Source organism: Macaca mulatta, chromosome 3 (assembly GCF_049350105.2).
Source record: "Macaca mulatta isolate MMU2019108-1 chromosome 3, T2T-MMU8v2.0, whole genome shotgun sequence".
NCBI classification, from domain to species: Eukaryota; Metazoa; Chordata; class Mammalia; order Primates; family Cercopithecidae; genus Macaca; species Macaca mulatta.
Genome location: NC_133408.1, coordinates 134,312,624 through 134,332,970, shown reverse-complemented (window position 1 = coordinate 134,332,970; position 20,347 = coordinate 134,312,624). Strand labels below are relative to the sequence as shown.

The 20,347-nt window shown below is 34.6% G+C and overlaps 1 protein-coding gene across 1 annotated transcript in view; it reads right to left on the bottom strand.

The window, feature by feature from the left end:
• SEMA3D (semaphorin 3D) overlaps positions 1-20,347 on the bottom strand; it is a 193,242-nt gene that overhangs the window by 94,713 nt on the left and 78,182 nt on the right. Inside the window, exon 4 of the mRNA XM_028846124.2 lies at positions 9,066-9,226. Coding sequence (XP_028701957.1) covers positions 9,066-9,226 — 161 coding nt within the window. The remainder of the gene's footprint in view (positions 1-9,065; positions 9,227-20,347) is intronic.

Sequence of the window (20,347 nt, the reverse complement as noted above, 5' to 3'; positions counted from 1 at the left end):
CTCAGGAGCCTCACCTGCATTTTAGCTTTCTACCACGAACTATCTCTGTCTTCTACTATACTTTTGCTTATCACATCCATTTGGTACTTTCTTTTTCAAAAGTAAGTTTAGTTTGAGACCTTTTTCCAGGTGTAAAGATCAATTAAATGCAGTGCAATCAGAAGATGTGAATGTGAGTCCCTACGGCATCGCCGCTTGATTTGTGACTTTAGGTAGGTGTGAGTCTCAGCTGCCCAGCCTTAAAATACAAATCATCATCTCCACCAAGTTAATACTCATTTGAAAGAAACGTTCAAATGCCAATTTTATTATCATCTCCCTAGAAAGGTCTTTTCTAATAACAATCTGAAGTAGTTTCCCAGGAACACCACACATTTTTTAACATAACACTTCACAATAAGTGTTATTTTATTTGTTTCTTTTTCTCCATTAACTCTCTATTCCCAAATTGAAGACACTATGAGCACAAATGTCTGACCTGTTTTATTTTTCACTATATTCTCAGGATCTAGAAGAGTATCAGGAATATAGTAGAACCTCAATAAATATGTATTGCAAGACCGGGTGCCATGGCTCATGCCCTGTAATCCTAGCACTTTGGGATTACAAGTGAGGTGGGCAGATTGCATGAGCCCAGAAGTTTGAGACAAGACTGGGCAATGTGGCAACACCCTGTCTCTATTAAAAATAACAATAATAAAAGTTAGCTGGGCATGGTGACAAGCACCTGTAGTCCCAGCTACTCGGGAGGCTGAGGTGAGAGGATTGTTTGAGTCCAAGAAGTCAATGCTGCAGTAGGTCAAGATCACATCACTGCAGTCCAGCCTGGGTGACAGGAGTGCGAACCTATCTCATAAAACAAACAAACCAACCAACAAACAAACAAAACCTACCAATATGTATTGCATGAAAGAGAGAGAAATGCTAATATACCATACAAATTAAAATACATTCAAAGAAATTCACAAATGGTCAGTAATTTAGAAGTTGCGGTCCAATTACTCTTGTGGATGGACTTCAAACTTTTGTAGTGAATCCTATTCAATACCTCTAATCCATGACTCACTGAAGTTTAATAAGCACTGATGTCCAGTGTCAAGGAACATTGCTTTTTCTTCCTATCACCTTTAGTACCTGGCACAGAACCTGGCATAGTGAGCGCTCAATAATTATTCATTGAAAAGTGATCTGCAGAGTTTCCCATAGAATTGGACACAGAGAATGAGTTCTTGTCAGAGTTCTGGCGAGGTCTGAGCAGTCTGACAACATCCTGACAGTCCATTACAGTGACCAGATGGGACCTGCACATGAGCACCCGGGCTAGAGAGCCAGCACATCCATGAACGAGTCGATTGTTTTAGCTCTGTGATTACTAGACAGCATATGCTTGGCAGGCAATGGAAACAGATTAATCCCATGAATCTAAGCCGGGTGCCTTATACCGAAGTTAATTTATTAGGCTGTCCACATGCTTTCCATGTGTTTATATTTTCTTAATTTCAAGTATTAAATAAGACTTAAAAGACTGACAATTTTGTTTTACCAATAACTTGATTTTAAGTGAGAAGGTTATTTATTCTATTCTTTTCCCACTATATAATAGACTTCTTACAAGCTAAAGCATTAGACAGAAATGTCTTATTTAGCCCTAGAGTAAGTTAATAGAACTGGAGTCAGAAAATCATTCTGATTTATAATAGTATTTTTGCTTATACTTAATATCAAACAAGCAAGTGTAGAGTCCTCATGTATCAAAAGTCTTGTTGTAGACTTCCTTAAAGAAAGGGAAATAACAAAGCTCTTTTTATGTTAGGCAAAGAAAGGTGTTTAAATAGTCCACTGAAAATTATTATATGTAAAATTATAAACTCATTTAGGTTAGTTATTTTCACAATATAAATGCTCAAACATAAGGGTGTAGTATTAAGGATTTCAAGTAATCTGAGTAATTTTTATGATTACATGCAAAAAGAAAGAAGAAAGAAAAGAGAAAGAAAGAAAGGATAAATAAAGGAAGGAAAGGACGAGAGAAGAAAGAAAGAGAGAGAGAGAGAAAAGAAAAAGAAAGAAGGAAAGAAGGAAAGAAAGAAGAAAGAAAGAAAGAAAGAAAGAAAGAAAGAAAGAAAGAAAGAAAGAAAGAAAGAAAGAAAGAAAGAAAAGAAAGAAAAGAAAAGAAAAGAAAGAAAGAAGAGAGGGAAAGAGAGAGAGGGAGGGAGGGAAAGAAAGAAGGAAGGAAGGGAGGAAGGGAAGAAGGGAGGAAGAGAAGGAAGGAGAAAGAGAGAAAGAAAGCCAACAAATAAATCCTTGAATTATATAGACACAAAAGCAGTACTCAGCTTGGTAAGTCATACGTCATTCTCTTTGTGACCCTTTGCTTTCATACTGGTTTAGAGACTCGTTCCATCCCTGCAGGTCTGAACTGCTTCCAAAATAAGTAACATTTTCATATGGACGAATCCCAATAATTCATTAACTCAGAAGTCCAACTAAGTAACATAACCAAACAGAGAGCATTGGATATATTTTTTTTACCATCAACTATGACTCCATTAAAAAAAAAAAAGAGTGAGAAAGAGGGAGAGGAAGACTTTCAGTTTGTATACATTATTCCTGAAGTTTACATAGAGAGGGCTCTGGATTTTTTATGAATTATTGCTAGGACTACTTAAGGCTGGCTGAAGTAGAGAATGTTCACTTGTAGTCAAACTGACAGTTACTATGTAGTTTCGAATCATTTGTTTGGAAACCATGGGTCCTTAAACCATATTGTACAAATGTCAAACACATTCATTATTATAATAGCTACACTGAACAGGCTTCTAATGCATCACTTGTAAATGAATGATAAATAGATATAAATGTCTATTCACAGTTGGCCACCTTTCTGAAGGACTATTAAAAATTCTACTTTTATATACTTCCTCTGACTAAGGAGATGGAGTAGGATGTTAAGGGCTGGGGCAGGAAAATGCAGCTCTCTTAATTTAAACTATGAGAAATCTACATACAATCGCTTCTCAGCCTTTTGGCTAAGATCAAGTGAGAAATCTACATACAGAATAGAGAATAGACTCTCTTCTGCTCCATTTTTCAAACATATATTTCCCCATTCAAACTGAACAACAAAGAAACAGCAAACCCTAAGTTCCAAATTTAAATGCAAACATTTTAAACTAACCAGTTAACATTAATCCAAATTTTACTCATCCATCTTGTGCTAGTTCAAAACCATGAACAACATGTAATTGTTTTCCTCTCTCTAGGTTTCTACCATATGTGATCTGTCTTATTATTTTGGACATTTAAAATTTTCTAACTTTCCTTGTAACTGTATTATGCCTTGTCGCCCTAACTACGATTTAAGCAATGACAAGATCTGAGTTTTATATTCTATTACAATATGCTTAGTGATAATAATAGATACTCAATGGATTTTTGTTGAACCAAATGAAAAAGAAATGCTGGCTCAAGTAGAAGGGGAAAATAAAAAATATTCAAAGTGTAGTCACTTATAAAATATCCCAAGTTTTATTTCTATAATGCATATCAGTTGTTTCGGCTGCAGAGACTGACAAAACCAAACCAATAAAAGCAGCATTATTTTATTTATAATTACACTAAGATATATATTAAATGGTGCTTAAGTCATATTTATTTGATTTTTTTAAAAATATGTTCTCTGTACATTAAATAATTAGCATATAATGCTAAATACTATGATTATAGAATAACATGTAAGTCTTTGAACTAAGTTACAATCTACTCTTTCTCATCAAAGTCAGCCCCCCAAAACAGTCAAAATATTAAAGGGAGAAAACTTACATGATACTACCATAAAAGATTTGCAGCAGACCAGATTTCATGAAGTTTACATTAAATCAAGACAGAGAAAACTTTTGCAGAGGCAAATAAACTCTTGTGAAGGAAAATAATTATTTATGACGATTAGCAAATTTTTCAATTTTTACTACACAAGATGAAAAAACTACATCATTTTTAGGATTTTTACTGGCAACAAATACCTTCCGAGGCTATCTACTGAAAGAATAATAAATTCTTCCAGATAATTTTCTTGTAGAACTAGCTAATCTTTATAAGTCTTTCCAAATAGGCAATATATCCTCTTCTTTTTGTTTGGCTGAGAAAACTTTTATGTTTCCCTTGTGTTACCTGTGTTAAACTGAAAAAGAAAAAGTCAGTCTTCTAAGTCAATTAATTTTTAAAGAAAGTTTATTTTCTGCTCCCTCTCTGTAAGTGTTGTAATCAAAGTGTTTGGTTCCTAAATATTCCTTCAACTTGAGGTGATTGATATAATCACCTTATAGTCACCGTCCTTTCCATGCAAGTTTGAGAGTTGAAACTAATATATTTCTGGCCAATGAGATGAAAGAAAGGGTTTTACAAAACTATTTTTGTTCCTGAAAAAGAGATATAAGTGATTATCTATTTTTCCATTTATATTTCTTTGTCTGGATGTGACCCATGAAAACTGTGGCAGTCATCTTGCTACCAACCTAAAGATAATGCCAACCCCAAAAATGGCTGACAGAGAAAGAACTGGGTCCTCGATAACATCATTAAGCAAATGATATTTTCATCTTTGTAATCACTCAAACAGTGAACATATTTATATTATATGATTGTATTTTCTTAATTTTTAATTGAAATTTAGGTGTCTTTTTTTCTGTTAGCTATCTATTCCATGCTAATTGATAAAAGCAATATAGTAGTTTCTTACTCAAAAAAAGGAAAACTAACAAAATCACAAATTCAAAAAAATTAGAGAAACACACCACTTAGTGTATTTTATGTATCAGACATTGTGCAGTGTGCTAAAAGAGAATCAGAAGTGCATAAAAGATTATTCCCATATTCAAGGAATGTATAATGTGGATGAAGACATACTGACACAAATCAATACCGACAACACTGTCAGCTAGGACATCTGACATTGACATAAATATACAAAATGTTCCAGTAAACGTGAAGAACACTTAAATTTCCCAAGGGTGAGGTGAAGCCTTGGAGAGCAAAAGGTGAAGCCTTGGAGAGCAAAAGAATATAATTTGATAAAGTCTTTCAAGAATGAAGAGCAGTGAAATGAGCAAGAAAGTGAAATCCAGGAAGTTTTAGAAAAGGCACAGAACTTGATAGTAAATTCTTTATTTTGTGAAGAATAAACAGGATGCTTTGAGTAAAGTAGAAAGAGAGGGGTGGGGAGAGAGAAGCAGAAACTAGAGTGCATGTGAGAGAACAATGAAGAATAGTTAACAGTGAGACTGGAAACAGGGTGGAAATGCGCTAGGAAGAGCCTTAAAAGCATTGGGAGTTATACCTGATGTAAATGATGAGTTGATGGGTGCTGACGAGTTGATGGGTGCAGCACACCAACATGGCACAAGTATACATATGTAACAAACCTGCACGTTATGCACATGTACCCTAGAACTTAAAGTATAATAATGGAAAAAAAAAAAAAAAAAGTCAATGCTAAGAAGCCTGGAGTTTATTCAAGTTGCTAGGAAAAACTGCCAGAGTTGTATGAGTGAGTGAGACACATTCAGACTTTTAATTTTGTGACAATAACTCTTATGGTTGTGGTGAACAGATTAGATAGGAGAAAAGGATAAACTAAGTTAAAAATGGTATTATCACTCACACTAGGAAAATATATTGAAATGTTTGCCACATTATCAGCTTGGCTTGTCAGCTGAGGCTTTTGCTGGGACTGTGTCACAGCTCAAATCTCCCTTTGCCTAATACTGCTTCCTAGCTTTCCTCCCACTGGGCTGATTCCAAAAACACTCTCTGATGATATAATCTTCATCTCAGAGTTGGCTTCTGGAGAAACTCAACCTACACAAAAGTGTCAGAAATGGCAAACACCGTTCTAGATCCATGTCCTTCTCTCGCAATGTGATCACTTCTGGGTGGTTCTGATTGCTCCATGTTGATCTAGTATTGGGGGAAGGGACTGTCAAATCAATAAGCATCATCTTTCCAGACCACGTCCCAGAGAAGGAGTCCACGAGTATTCGCTAGCTGAAGAGAGGCCTTACGGACCAAATTTGGAATCGTTAAACTTCGGAATAGTTAAGTTGTGAAGTGTCACATCCTTGCAATGTGTGCTTATACTTGCTTTTAAGTCTAAGTTCCTATAGAAATAGTCCTTTCTCTCAAAAAATATTTCAGAAAAGACAAAAAGAAGGTCATAATCTCATCCATCTTCTTTAAATGCCAGAGAATTTAAAAAACAGAAACAAAAAAACAACTCAGTCTACTTAATTTTTATTTTCTTGATAGTGGAAATGTTCCCCAAAAATCTAATTAATTTTGACTTTCTTCTGCAATCATTTATTTGTCAAATATTTACTAATTATATACCTGCACTATTCACTCTAGTAGACTCAAAATCTCGTCTGAACAACAGTAAAGAGTAAAAAGGTATTATTAAATAATTATTACAAAACGCATTTTGTGAATGATTTTGCTATAATTTCTGGTGATTCTACGCTAAATGCCCATGGCAAATATGAATGATAATGGCCTTTTTTTCAAGAGGCACAGCCTTGTTTGTACAAAACCTCAAAGTTCACATATATTGTAAATTTTGCTAACTTCGAGTATTTTCTACAGATTTTTTTTTTTAAATTTCCAAGGGGAAAAAAAAAACCCCAACCAGTCACTGATAACTCAATTATATGTTGTAGGTTGCTTTAACCCTAAAGAGTACAAAGGACAGCCTTCAGACCCTTAGAGTCCCAACATGTGTGGTTTCCTCCGCAGGAGAGTTTGGATCTTTGCCGAGGGGCACTGAGCCAGTGCAAACCAAGTGTGTCTAAACACTGCTAAAGTACTACATTTTGACACTTATGTGCTACTGTGGAGTATCCTTAGCAATGGAGTGATTTATATAAATTGGAATGGTGGATACCTACATAATATAAATTATTACCTTTGCATACATAATCCCCTTATGAATTATACATTTTATAGAGATATAAAGAAATATCAGTTATGTAGACAACATCTAATTTTATAATGTATTCAAATAACTTTATTTTAATGATATCATAAGATAAATTGATACTTCATAAACATTTACTTTATTAAATATTAGCACATTTCATGCATGAAACATCGCCAAAGAGAGACTTGCTTAAAATAGTCACGGCAGGAAGTTATGCTATAAGAATTTATTTTAAGCAATGATCTAATACACTCAGTTCAGATAAAGGGACTTTTTCTTCCAATCCCTGAAGGCAGAGAACAGAACAAGAACAAATTCCCTTAAAAGTATGATTTGCTTTTTCTAGTATAGTAAAACTGAGACATATTTGGAAAAAACGCCTTTTAAGCTACGTGGCATCTCTTAAAGCAAAATTGCAAAGTTAACTAAGATTTTTTCCCTTGGCCACTTTCATAAAACATGTCATCTCCTGCTAAGATATTTACTGAAAATTAAGATGTTACTTGATGCCATCGATTGGCTCATGCTAGGAGTGTCAGTATTTTTAAAAGAAATTCCTGAAGAAAAAAATACAGCCTTAAGAAAAAAACGGAAAGGAGCTATAATGGTAGATTAGAATGGAGGACAAACTTTCAAATTCTAGTACATAATCAACTGCTTATTTTATTTACATTAAATAATATCCAGGCTACCAGATAACTTTAATTTTTTTAAAGATAATCATATGAGCTTCTTAGTGTGTTTGGATTAACAGAAGTCAAAAACAATTGCTAGCAGTATTTTAGCCCTCAATTTTTCATCTGAAAACACAGATTACATGAAATGTATGTGTACACATTTGCAGAAATGATTTTTTTATTAAGTATGAGCCTTTATAAGCAATAAGTCCTGTTCCTTTAGCAGACCTTAAAAATGTGTGAAAAAACTACTTAAAAGTTAATTGATTAAAAACCAAATAACATTGTTCTATTGCAGAAATTAAGTAAGTAATATACTGCATATTAAGATAAATGTTTTGTGTAGACTAAAGCCCTGAGAATAAATAATTCTAAAATAATTGAGCAACTGATATTTGGCTATTAAATCTCACAATTAGAGAGTTAAAGTGGTCATTGTAGATGAATACTGTATGTAGCTTCAAAGTCTAAAGTCCTAGGATGGCCTATAAACAATTCTCTTTGAAGAAGAACAACTCAATATTGGTAACTATTGGATTTAAACCTTGCAATTGCTCCTAGTCTTTTTTTTTTTTCAATACTTCTGAAAAAGATGGGTTAAAAAGACAATAGAAGATGTCTCAAAGATGCAGAAGAGATCTGATATTATGTAATCTTATTAGCCATTCAATCTCTGCCAGTCTTAGCATCTATCTCTGCTTACATAGATATTGATATTTGCTAAAGTACTAGTTAGTAGACGACATCTAAAGTGTGGCACCCTTTCCTCCGGGTTTCACACTGGTAGTTGAAAATGTAGGACATGGTAGTAATTGCCTTTTGATTTTTAAATTACTAGTGTATGTTTCTTTGTCATGGTAAGATTGTCTTAATGAACCCATAGTTGGGAGATTATTTATCTATACTTGCTGAGAGTGATTGACTTGTAGGAGAAACCTATTCGGATGTGAAATGGGAGTGTGGAAAAAGCCCCATGGTGTTTGTTATTATAGCCACGTTATCATTTGAAAGTATGCTTATTTGTGAACTGAATGTTAATCAAATTTAATTTTACAACTATTGTTATGGATATATTCATTCTTGATGTATAACTCATTTGTCATTTCTTCAATCTCAAACTTTGCATTTCTATTATACAGCCTAATGTACATTAACTAATTTTTGATGTTTTCATTTATATTTTCAAGGTTTTATTATATTTATTCACTCTTAATAAAGAACATGCATATGTACTTAAATCCATAAAAATCCAGAATGTGTATCAGAGGCAATATATTCTTCAAGTATACTACTTTTTGACATGTACATGATGCACTGCATTTGACATTGCGTCCCTTAAAACAAAGCAAAACAAAACGGGAGAAGAAGAAAGATGAAAGTAAATGAATTTAACCAAATGTATACATAAATATACTGACCTTCTTAAAATTTTTGTTTAAGTCAACCAGACTGAGTAGAAAGATGTGGTCTTTGGCTCCCAAGAGCAGCCTGCCTCTTTCCTCATCTAACAGAAGAGTTTGAAAATCCAGTCCTTCTGATGAACCCAAAAAGGGAATACAGCTATTTGAAAGCAGCAAGTCTATGGAAAGCAAAAAAAAAAAAAAGAAGAAGAAGAAGAAGAAGAAGGAGGAGAAGGAGGAGAAGGAGGAGAAGGAGGAGAAGGAGGAGAAGGAGAAGGAGGAGAAGAAGAAGAAGAAGAAGAAGAAGAAGAAGAAGAAGAAGAAGAAGAAGAAGAAGAAGAAGAAGAAGAAGAAGAAGAAGAAGAAGAAGAAAAAGAAGGGAAGGAAAGAAGGAAGGAAGGAGAAAAGAGAGAAAGAAAGGAAAGAGAGAAAGAAAGAAAAAGAAAAATAGAAAGAAAGAAAGAGGAAGGAAGGAGAGAGAGAGAAAGAAAAAGAAAGAAAGAAAAAGAAAGAAAGAAAGAATTAGTAATAAGCAAAATATTTACTTGCCTAAATATACATATTGTCCCACTTTGTAAATGAATACATACAGCATAAAAAGGCCAATATAGCTATATGTAATTATGGTTTTCAACATAATTATTTAGAAATAGATGTAATATATTTGTACTTTAACACAATATTTATGTGTGAAAAATACGCAGTATTAAAATGAATATAAAACATGTAAACACACAAAAAGTTAAATACAAAATATTTTACAACCCTATGTTCATATTCTTATCATTTAAAGCATCTATCTATATCAATATTTGCAAACCTATAAAATTAATGTATACAAAGTAAATATCAAATCAAGTGTATCATAAATCTCTCAGCATTTTTTTTCCTACTTTAAAAAAAATACGCTTCTTTTTTGGAGCGGTTTTAGGTTCACAGCAAAACTGAGAGATACAGAAATTTCCCATATACCTCTTACCCCACACATTCATAGCTTCTCCCATCATCAACATCCCTCACTTCAGTGGTATAATTATTACAATCAATAAACCTACAATGGCACATATTAATCATTCAAACTTCATAGTTTACTTTAGGGTTTAATTCTGGTGTTGTATATTTTATATATTTTGACAAAGGAATAATGACAAGTATCAACCACTGTAGTATCATATAGAGTACCTTCTCTGCCTTAAAAATTGTCTGTGCTCCACCTGTTCATCCTTCTCCCCTACCCCTCTCCCTGGCAATGACTAATTTTTTCTGTCTCCAAAGTTCAGCTTGCTACAGGATGTCACATAGTTTAAATCAAACAATATGCTACCTTTGCAGATTGGCTTCTTTCACTTAGTAATATGCGTTTAAGTTAGCTCCATGTTTTCATGGCTTGATAGCTCATCCTTTATTAGTGCTAGTATTTTATTTCCTGGATGTACCACAGTTTATTTAAATTGTTACCTACTGAAGGACATCTTCGTTGTTTCCAAGTTTTGGCAAGTATGAATAAAGCTTCCATAAACACCTGTGTGCAGGTTTTTGTGTGGACATACTGATATGGTTTGGCTGTGTCCCCACCCAAATCTTATCTTGAGTTGTAGCTTCCATGATTCCCACATGTGGGAGGGACTCGGTCAGAGATAATTGAATCATGGGGGTGGCTTCCCCATACTGTTCTCGAGGCAGTGACTAAGTCTCACGAGATCTGATGGTTTTATAAGGGGAAACCCCTTTCACTTGGCTCTTATTTTCTCTTGCCCGCGGCTGTTGAAGACAGGCCTGTTGCCCTCCGCCATGATTGCCAGGCCTCTCAACCGCGTGGAACTGTGAGTCCATTATACTTTATTTTCTTTATAAATTACCCAGTCTCGGGTATGTCTTTATCAGCAGTGTGAAAATGGACTAATACGCATAGTTTTGAACTTTTTTGAGTAAATATTATACTAAGGAGCATGATTGTTGGGTCTTCTGTTTAGATTTGTGAGAAACTGCCAAATTGTCTTCCAAAGTGTCTGTACCACTTTGCGTTTCCACTAACAATGAATGAGAATTTCTGTTGCTCCATCTTCCTTAGCATTTGGTGGTATCAGTGTTTTCGATTTTGGCCATTCCAATAGGTGTGTAGCAGTACCTTATTGTTTCAATTTGTATTTCGTTGATGATATGTGATATGGAGCATCTTTTCATATGCTTATTTGCCATCTGTATACCTTCCTTGGTGAGATGTCTGTTAAGGCCTTTTGTCCATTTTAAAAAATTAGGTTGTTTGTTTTCTTATCATTGAGTTTTAATAGTTCTTTGTATATTTTGGATTACAGTCTTTTATCAGATACATATTTTGCAAATATTATTTCCAGTCTGCAGCTTGTCTTTTGCCCATACTACTTTTGATAGTATTTAGATTGATGCCTGTGTTTGAAGAACTAAACTTTTTCTATTCCATATGTGCAGAAATAAGATGTAAAGAAAGAAACTGAACCCCAGAAAATGTACTCTGAAAGAGATATGACCCTGAACCAGTAATCCAGTAATATCAAAAATTTAATGCTAGAATGGGCCTTGAAATTAAATTAATGCAAAAGCGTAATTATACAAATGAAGCTCTTTAATCGTTTTGAGGTGAAGTCACATGCCCTAAAGTTATAAAACTACCTAGCAGCAAAGTTGATAATTGAATTGGATTCTGCAGTCTTGATTTTTTTTTTTTTTTTTTTTTTGGACACTTCTCTTTAGGTCCCAATTCTTTGTTTTATTTATAATTGTAATATGTACAGACTCCTATAAGTTATCCAGATTCTGTCACTAGATTTTGCCTCAGGTACTTACAATATCATCTTATTTTTAAATCCTAGAATAATGAATGCTAATAAGGTACTAATATTCATCACTTTATTAAAGCTCTTTATGTGCTATCTGACTTTTAACCAATTCATTATTTAAAAGTAGCTTATCATTAATTGATGAGAAAGATAAAAAAGAGATAATGTCTAGGATATAGGCACCAAGATAATTCTAAAAAGTATCATGGCAGTTTTAACCTCTGTAAAAATGATATTTGAGTCCCTTAAATACAATGGCTTTATATTCCATCTACCAACAATGGGCTTTATTATTATTTCATATTTTTTAGCTTTTCCTTCCTTCTTTTTTCTACCTTATAATGGTTAAATGTTTTTTACCTTAGTTTCTAAGCTGGGTTTTGTCTTAGATTTTACAAAGCAAAAGGCAGTATGCTGAAGAAGACATGATATTTGAAATCTCAAATGAGCGTGACTTTACCGAACATAAATGTCTCACTAACATTTATGGATCATGCTTTGTGTACATTGGATAGAAGTCTGAAATTGATACTAATTATTTTTCTATTAAGCTAAATATAACTTTAATCATTTTTCAGACTAGAGACCCAATGGTGTAATATTTTATAGCAGTTCCGAATGCAGGGATAATATCCAATAAACACGCCATACTGATTGTAAAGTAGAATTGAGAAGAGAAGAATGGAACCAAGACAAAAGGTAAACGAACGTAATCTAAAGCCTTAATGAGAAAATACATGTCACACAAACCTTATTTCAATCAGGCAGTTGCCTTCCATGCAATTTCCCTTATTTAACAAAGACTGAAATCAGCAAAATCAAACGTATGTAAAAGCATTCCCAGGGGTATATTTTGACCCAACTAGTAGAGTAAGTAGTTTATATAATCGAAATCCTTATTGTTTCAAGTGCCTATGAATAATATTCAATTATTTTGAACCATGCATTACATTGTTAATTACAAAATGAAATATTACTTCTCATAATGAGTAAGAGTATGAGCTTTAGGTCCAGGCCACCAGGGCATTATCCTGCCTTCCAACTCACTGGCTGTGTAATCTAGAACGAGTCACTTAACTTCTCTGTGCCTCAGTTTCCTCATCTATAAAGTGAGAACAAAAACAGAAACGGTGTAATAAGCCATGTTGGTGTGAGGAATAAACGAGTTAATACATGATCAGCATTATGAATAGTGTCTGGCACATAGTAAGCGCTATGTATCTATCAGTCATTATAGTGATGATGATGTATTTTTAAAAGTCTATACAAAATGTATAAAAAGGAAATCATAATATTTCCCAACTCACAGTTCTCATGATGATTAAAGGAGGTAATTTATATAAAGTTCTTAGAACCATGCTGGGTAGATAGGAAAAGTCAATAAATATTATTTTGAGTATGATTATTAAATTCTGCTTTGGGCCAAATAAGATATATTTTAAAATCATATATCTTATCTTCCGTTAAATCAGAATTAGTAAGATGAGAACATCTCTGCATTTTTTATGATAATGGAATAATATTAAAATGCTATTAAAGCCACATATATTTAGAAGTATTTAGTGTGTATTAAATGTTGAGTATGGTGTTAAGATTGTGGGATAGGCTGGGCGCAGTGGCTCACGCCTGTAATCCCAGCACTTTGGGAGGCCGAGGCGGGTGGATCACGAGGTCAGGAGATTGAGACCATCCTGGCTAACACAGTGAAACCCCGTCTCTACTAAAAAATACAAAAAATAAGCCGGGCGTGGTGGCGGGCGCCTATAATCCCAGCTCCTCGGGAGGCTGAGGCAGGAGAATGGTGTGAACCTGGGAGGTGGAGCTTGCAGTGAGCTGAGATCGCGCCACTGCACTCCAGCCCGGGTGACGGTGTGACACTCCGTCTCAAAAAAAAAAAAAAAAAAAAGATTGTGGGATTAGTGAGCCTTGTTTGCAAGGGGCTCACAGATCAGTGTGGAAACAGTTATGTATATAAAACACAACATATGTGAAATAAATTCTAATAGAAGTATATATAAAATGTTAAACCTTTCAGATAATCAATTATACATCATCTTCTAAAAGGAGGTGAGATTTGAGCACAGCCTTGAAAGACAGATAGAATTTTGAGAGGAAACACATAAAGAAAAATTTTTTCCAGGCAGAATGAACACTAGGCTGTACAGGCGCACATGTTACTCCAGGTTGCACATACATACTGCACTTCTAATATGTCTCCTACTCTGGAGCGTGACCTCTCTCAGGGCAAAGACCATGGTGTAATTATCTTAGAATTCCCAGCACCTAGCTCAGAGTCTGAGACAAATTCAGTACTTAATAATTATTTGTAGAACTGAGGAAATGTGCTTTGCCGAAATATAGGGACTATGTGGGATGGAAAGAATTGAGACTAGACATAAAGGCAGCATCTAGATGATTACAGCCTATGATGGCACGTTGAAGATTTTGGTTATTATGTAGGTGATTGGAAGCTACTAAAATGTTTTGTTCAGAAAAGTGGCAACAACTCTAGCTGAGTGTTGCAAAGATAAGTCTGGCTAAATTATTCAGGATGGGTGAGAACAGGGAAAGGTGGGGTCAGGAAGACTATCCAGAGGTTCTGAAACATGAGGAGTCCCTGAATTATGGCAATGAGAAGAGGAAGGTGTTTAAGAGCTGTTTATGTCATTTTTTGTCTTTACTTATACAGTGAGAAAAATAAATACAAAGTTGATATAGCCACTTGCTTTATTTTCTTTAATCAAAACCAATTCTATGGGGTTTAGTTTCAAACCAACTTGACAAGAAAAAACAGCTGAAAAAATAGTGACTAACCTGGGGTATTATCATTTCCAAATGATTTAATATTGCCCTGTGACAATGCTAGCAACAAAACGATTAAACATCCTTCAACAATTTGTTGTAGCCAAATTAAATAATTAGATTTAGGCATTACATATGAGAATTTCTTAGGCTGACGCACACATTATGAAAAGACTTTGGGACAGGGATTGGAACAGGTTCCCTCTTTTCCAACCAGCTTATCTTTCTTGCATTTCTGCCAAACCAAGCAAAGACACTTTTGTGTCCACAGGATTATTAACCAAAACTGAAAAAAAAATGATAATTTTAGAGTCTGTATCCTAACACATAAAGCGAAGACACTCAGTGGATTTCATAAATCAGAAATGGATGCTGGCTCTGCTGGGGTCAAACTCATCAAAGTTGAAGACTAATAATTTGGCAATATACTTTGGAGCTTTTTTAAAAAAATTCTAAACTGGAAGTTTTTGGGCATGTGATTTTTGAGATTGTCCATAGTTTTAAAGCTTTTTGGACAGGAACTTTGTTTTGTTTTTTTTTATTTTTCCCCTTAGGTAAAAGGGTGAGTGTGTTGCTTCACACGTGCCATTGAGAGGAGGCCAGCTCTGTGCTTGGTTAAACAGCCTCACCCTTCCTCGGGATGTCAGCAGCACTTACCTGCTAAATGACTCCTTTGTTCTATCTCCCTAAACCTTTGACCTAATCCACCATAATTCTTTTTCACTGTTCCTTTTAGCAGTGCATTCTCCTATTACCTTGTTCCCAGTTTGTAATCTTAATCTCACAGATGTTGAAATTCCCACTTTTGCTCTAGCAACACACTTTTGGAAAAATCTACAGTGTCATCATTTCTAAAATTAATGAAGCAAGGACATGATTTTTTTATTTATCTACTTGGTTAAATATAGAAATCATTGCATATTATGGATTTTGATGCATGGGTGACACAGAGAAGATGTTCTTGACCCATTATCAGTAAACCACCATGGGACAATGAAATGGGTCTGAGGATTGAATTTCATGTAAACAACATGACATTTTCACGTTTGTATGTATGTGTGTATTTTTTGAAGAGTTTCTGCATGTGTCTTTATTAACACCTCTTGATATCTTACCAGAAGTCACAGGGAAAATTATATGTTTTCCACATGTAGTTAATAATCATATCTAAAATAATTTCTCATTGCTAGCACAAGAAAGTGAGCCAATACCCTCCTAAAATGTGACTTTTGCAGGCAATAACTGACTCATCTAAGAACACCAGGTATCTGCACATGCTGGAAAGACACTGATTACAAGTTTGACACACTCCTGTCCTCATGGAACTCACAGCCTAGTGGAGAGAAAATGCTCATCTACAACAAAAATGAAAATATACTTGTGACAAAGGACAACCATATAATGTAGTAGATCAGTAAGTACCTCTAATGGTAAAATGGAAATATCTTTTTATGTATATTTCCTGTAGCAAGTCTAATAAAATGAATCTCCTAATTGACAGCCAGATGCTTCCCTACTTAAGGGAAGGCTAAGGATTAGGTAATCTCTGCTCTTATTTGAAATACTTTTGTTCTAAAAATAATTCTTTGTGTCTCCCTTTTAGTGTCCCTTAATACAATTGTTCATTTAGCCTGAGGAAACATTTGACCCAATGGTCTATATTCTTCCTCTTCACCCCAGAAAGGAAGGGAGTGGTGAGTCATATTGAATCTAATAAATTTAGGATTAAGCAACACAGACTTCCTCAGTATTTGAGTGTTAAATGAACAAGATCCTATAACCTTGAAATCCTGCATTTATTGCCAGAGATCCCGAACTGGGTGGAGTTGTCAGTTTCTCTCACGAGAAGACTACATAGATAAAGAAAAAAGAAAAAAAAGAAAAAAATGCTTCCCACATCCTTTAAAGAACATTTTATGAAAGACAGAAATTCATGGGGCTAAAAAGAAAATCAGCTTTGGAGAAGCTTAAATTCCAATGTATTCCAATCTAAAGAGGAAAATTCCTCAGCAGAGAAATGTTACGACTAAAAATAGATCCAGATCAAAATACAATCACCTTTCCCTGCCATCTCAGGATATTCAGCATATATTCTTGCCCTACTGCCCTACCCACTTTTCTTATTCCTTCAGGAAATAGCAGTTTTATCAATAGGGCTATTCTCAGGTTTCTTTTTTTTTTTTTTTTTTTTTTTTTTGAGACGGAGTCTCGCTCTGTCACCCAGGCTGGAGTGCAGTGGCCGGATCTCAGCTCACTGCAAGCTCCGCCTCCCGGGTTTACGCCATTCTCCTGCCTCAGCCTCCCGAGTAGCTGGGACTACAGGTGCCTGCCACCTCGCCCGGCTAAGTTTTTGTATTTTTAGTAGAGACGGGGTTTCACTGTGTTAGCCAGGATGGTCTCGATCTCCTGACCTCATGATCCGCCCGTCTCAGCCTCCCAAAGTGCTGGGATTACAGGCGTGAGCCACCGCGCCCGGCCTCAGGTTTCTTTAGTGTAGTCAGATCTCCAGTGTGTTCTCTACAAAGCTGTCTAAGTAAAAACGTTTCTCTTTAAGCCTTTCAGCATCCTTTCTACTTCTGCCTTCCCCCTAAATTCAGCATTTCTCCTCTGATCTCTAAAATTCCAGGTTTTTTATGCTAAGTTACTATCAGAGCATCATTTCTATGAAGTGCCTTCAAAGCTTCTTCCCATAACTTCCAGAAATACTACAGCTTTTTGTCCAAGGCAAGACACTGATTCTCCCTTAGATTTAACATTGGGAAAATTAGCTCATCTTAACTTGGCATCAGCTGACTTCCAATATGTTTTCTGAGGCTTGAGATCATGTGAAAACATTCTGGTTATAAAGATAACTCATAATTCACCTCTACCAACACAAAAATACCAATGATTCTCTACTGTGTACATTTAGTCTTTAAAGCTAATCTTTCAAAGCATATGAAGAAAAAATATTAGTCAAACCTAAAAGCGCTACAAAAGACTGCTTCAAAATTGCAGGTGTAGATTATGTTATTATTGTGCTGACTTAGATATCATTATGCTATCCATGCTAACCATTATCTCCTTGCAAATGCAAGTCCAAATCAGAAAGAACACAAACAAATCAAATTTTCTTGCTTTTCTGTGATGGAATGTTATAGATCATTCTGTTCATTAGGTCTTAGAACATTATCTATATCAATAATAAAACAGATGATATCACATAGGGAAACATAAATTAGAAACAAATTAAACTTATTATGTCATGGGGCCTGTGTTCTTGCCAAGACAGGTTGTGGAGTAGGAGTGTGGCAATTATACACGGTTGTATTTCTGTCATATCCATACTTTTAAATTACATTTTCTTCTTATTTGGCCAGCTTTCAATAGTGGATGCTTTATATAATCCATCACTGTGACATTTGTGATGTATAGTTATGGAGTAAATTCATACTTTGAATAAGAAGGAGTCCTTTTACATTTTCAAAAGCTTTGCTGTGATCTTTTTTTCTACTGACCTGTAAAAAAGTTAGTGTTATAAATATCTAGTACATTTCAAGAAAAGCAATGTCACGATAGAATAAACTTCCTGATAAAAAGTTGAGAGTATCATTCTGAGCACGATTGATACTACTTTTACAATTGTTTCGTAGCTTCCTTCAAGTTATTCAGAATTTCTCCTTCTTCAAGTTTCAAAGAATGTTTAAAATGAAGCACCATGTCACACATATTTGGTACTTGTTTCAATCAAGTATATATATTTAATGTAAAAAACCTCGGAAGGTCTTAACTGAATACAACATCTATTATTGACTCTAAATAATAGACAAATATGACAAGAGCAAATATTTCCTCAAGGTAAGATCCCCATAAATTAAGGAATAAAGCAAAAAGTTATGTGTGTAATATAAAACAGATAACACTTTTATAACAATACTGTTTTATAAAATTAATTCGATTAATTGAAGTCAAGTATATGTATATCAAAAATAATGTTAAAAGGTATATGTGAAACTTCTCAATTGTGAGAGTCATAGTTGAGATGTCTCATGCCATCTGTACTAGTCTGTTCTCAAGCTGCTATGAAGAAATACCCCAGACTGGGTAATTTATAAAGAAAAACTGGTTTAATTGACTCACAGTTCTGTATGTCTGGGGAGGCCTCAGGAAACTTACAATCATGGTGGAACCCACCTCTTCACAGGGCAGCAGGATGAAAAATGAGTGCAAACAGGGGAAATGCCAGATGTTTATAAAACCATCAGACCTCTTGACAACTCACTCACTATCAGGAGAATAGCATGGGGGAAACCACCCTCATGATTCAATTATCTCCCACCAGATCCCTCACAGGACATGCGGGGATTATGGGAACTACAATTCAAGGTGAGGTTTGGGTGGCAACACAGTCAAACCATATCACCATTTGTATTTCCAAGCCTTTGAATGTGCCTTCTGTTTTTCTTGGAAGCTGTTCAAATCACATCCTCTCTCTTGCTATTATGAAATTTTAAATAATTTACCAGAATATATATATAATTATATATATCTGTATCTGCATACAGATACAGATATATATAATTAATCATTGATCATACTGGCCACTCAGTGTGACATTTTATCTAAAATTCAATTTTCATAGATTCAAGAAAATTTCACTTTGGCTTTTCATCTACAACAAATTAATGTTAATCATCTGTGAGACTTTTCTCAAGGTTTTTTCCAGATGAAAGTTCTTAATCACTTGCCCAAGGAGCATCACCCTGGTAAAGGTGTGCAGAGAATTTGCATCAGAACTTGCACATATACTTCAAGAGGGAAATTTAAAAATATCATCATGGAATATTGTTCTCAATTTCAGGTACTATTCAGTGGGTATAAGCAATGAAGAAATGCTTTCCATTTATGCATTATCTTCCTTAAATAGTTTCTCTCCCACAAATTGTTAGTTCTCTGCTGATGACTTTAAAATACACAACCACAACCCCATCATCGCTCCCAAGTGTTCCAGTTTAGAATTTGCCATCACTTGCTAGGTATTGTCAGTTTTTCCTCCAATCATCTGATCTCATTGATTTTAATGACTTCAATGAAATTATCTAGTCATGAGGCTCAACATTTCTGAATCACTTTTAGTTTTTCTTCCTTACTCTTCTCTCCCCTATTTATATAATCCATCACTCTAAATCTGTTTAACCCCCACCTCACACAACATCCAGCTAAATTTAAAGCCTTACAGAGTCTATCAAGTAAATTTTCTATTCTCCCTTTTTGAATATTTATTCTTATTGCCTATCATATTACTACTTCTCCAAATTACTGTAAACGGTTCATAAATTATCTTTTGCTACACCCACTCTCCCAACAGCGTCTCCCGCATGATGCTGCCTATTTCATTTGCCCGACAATCACAATTAAATTAGGTCAATTTCATGATTAAAATACTCTAATACCAACATACGCTTCATTGAATAAACTTTAAACTTTCTCCAGTGCTCAAAGTTCAATTTCATCTCCAAATTCTTCTAAATTCTTTTAAACTTTTGGTTTTATTTATACTATGGCACTGGTCTTTTGGCAGTTATTTTGTGTAGTTATTTTGTTCCTTAAAAACACTAGAAGCCCTAGAAGATAAGAATAATGTCAAAATCATTTCTGTATTTCAACACCACCTCTTATACATAAGTCTAATAAAGTTTTAAC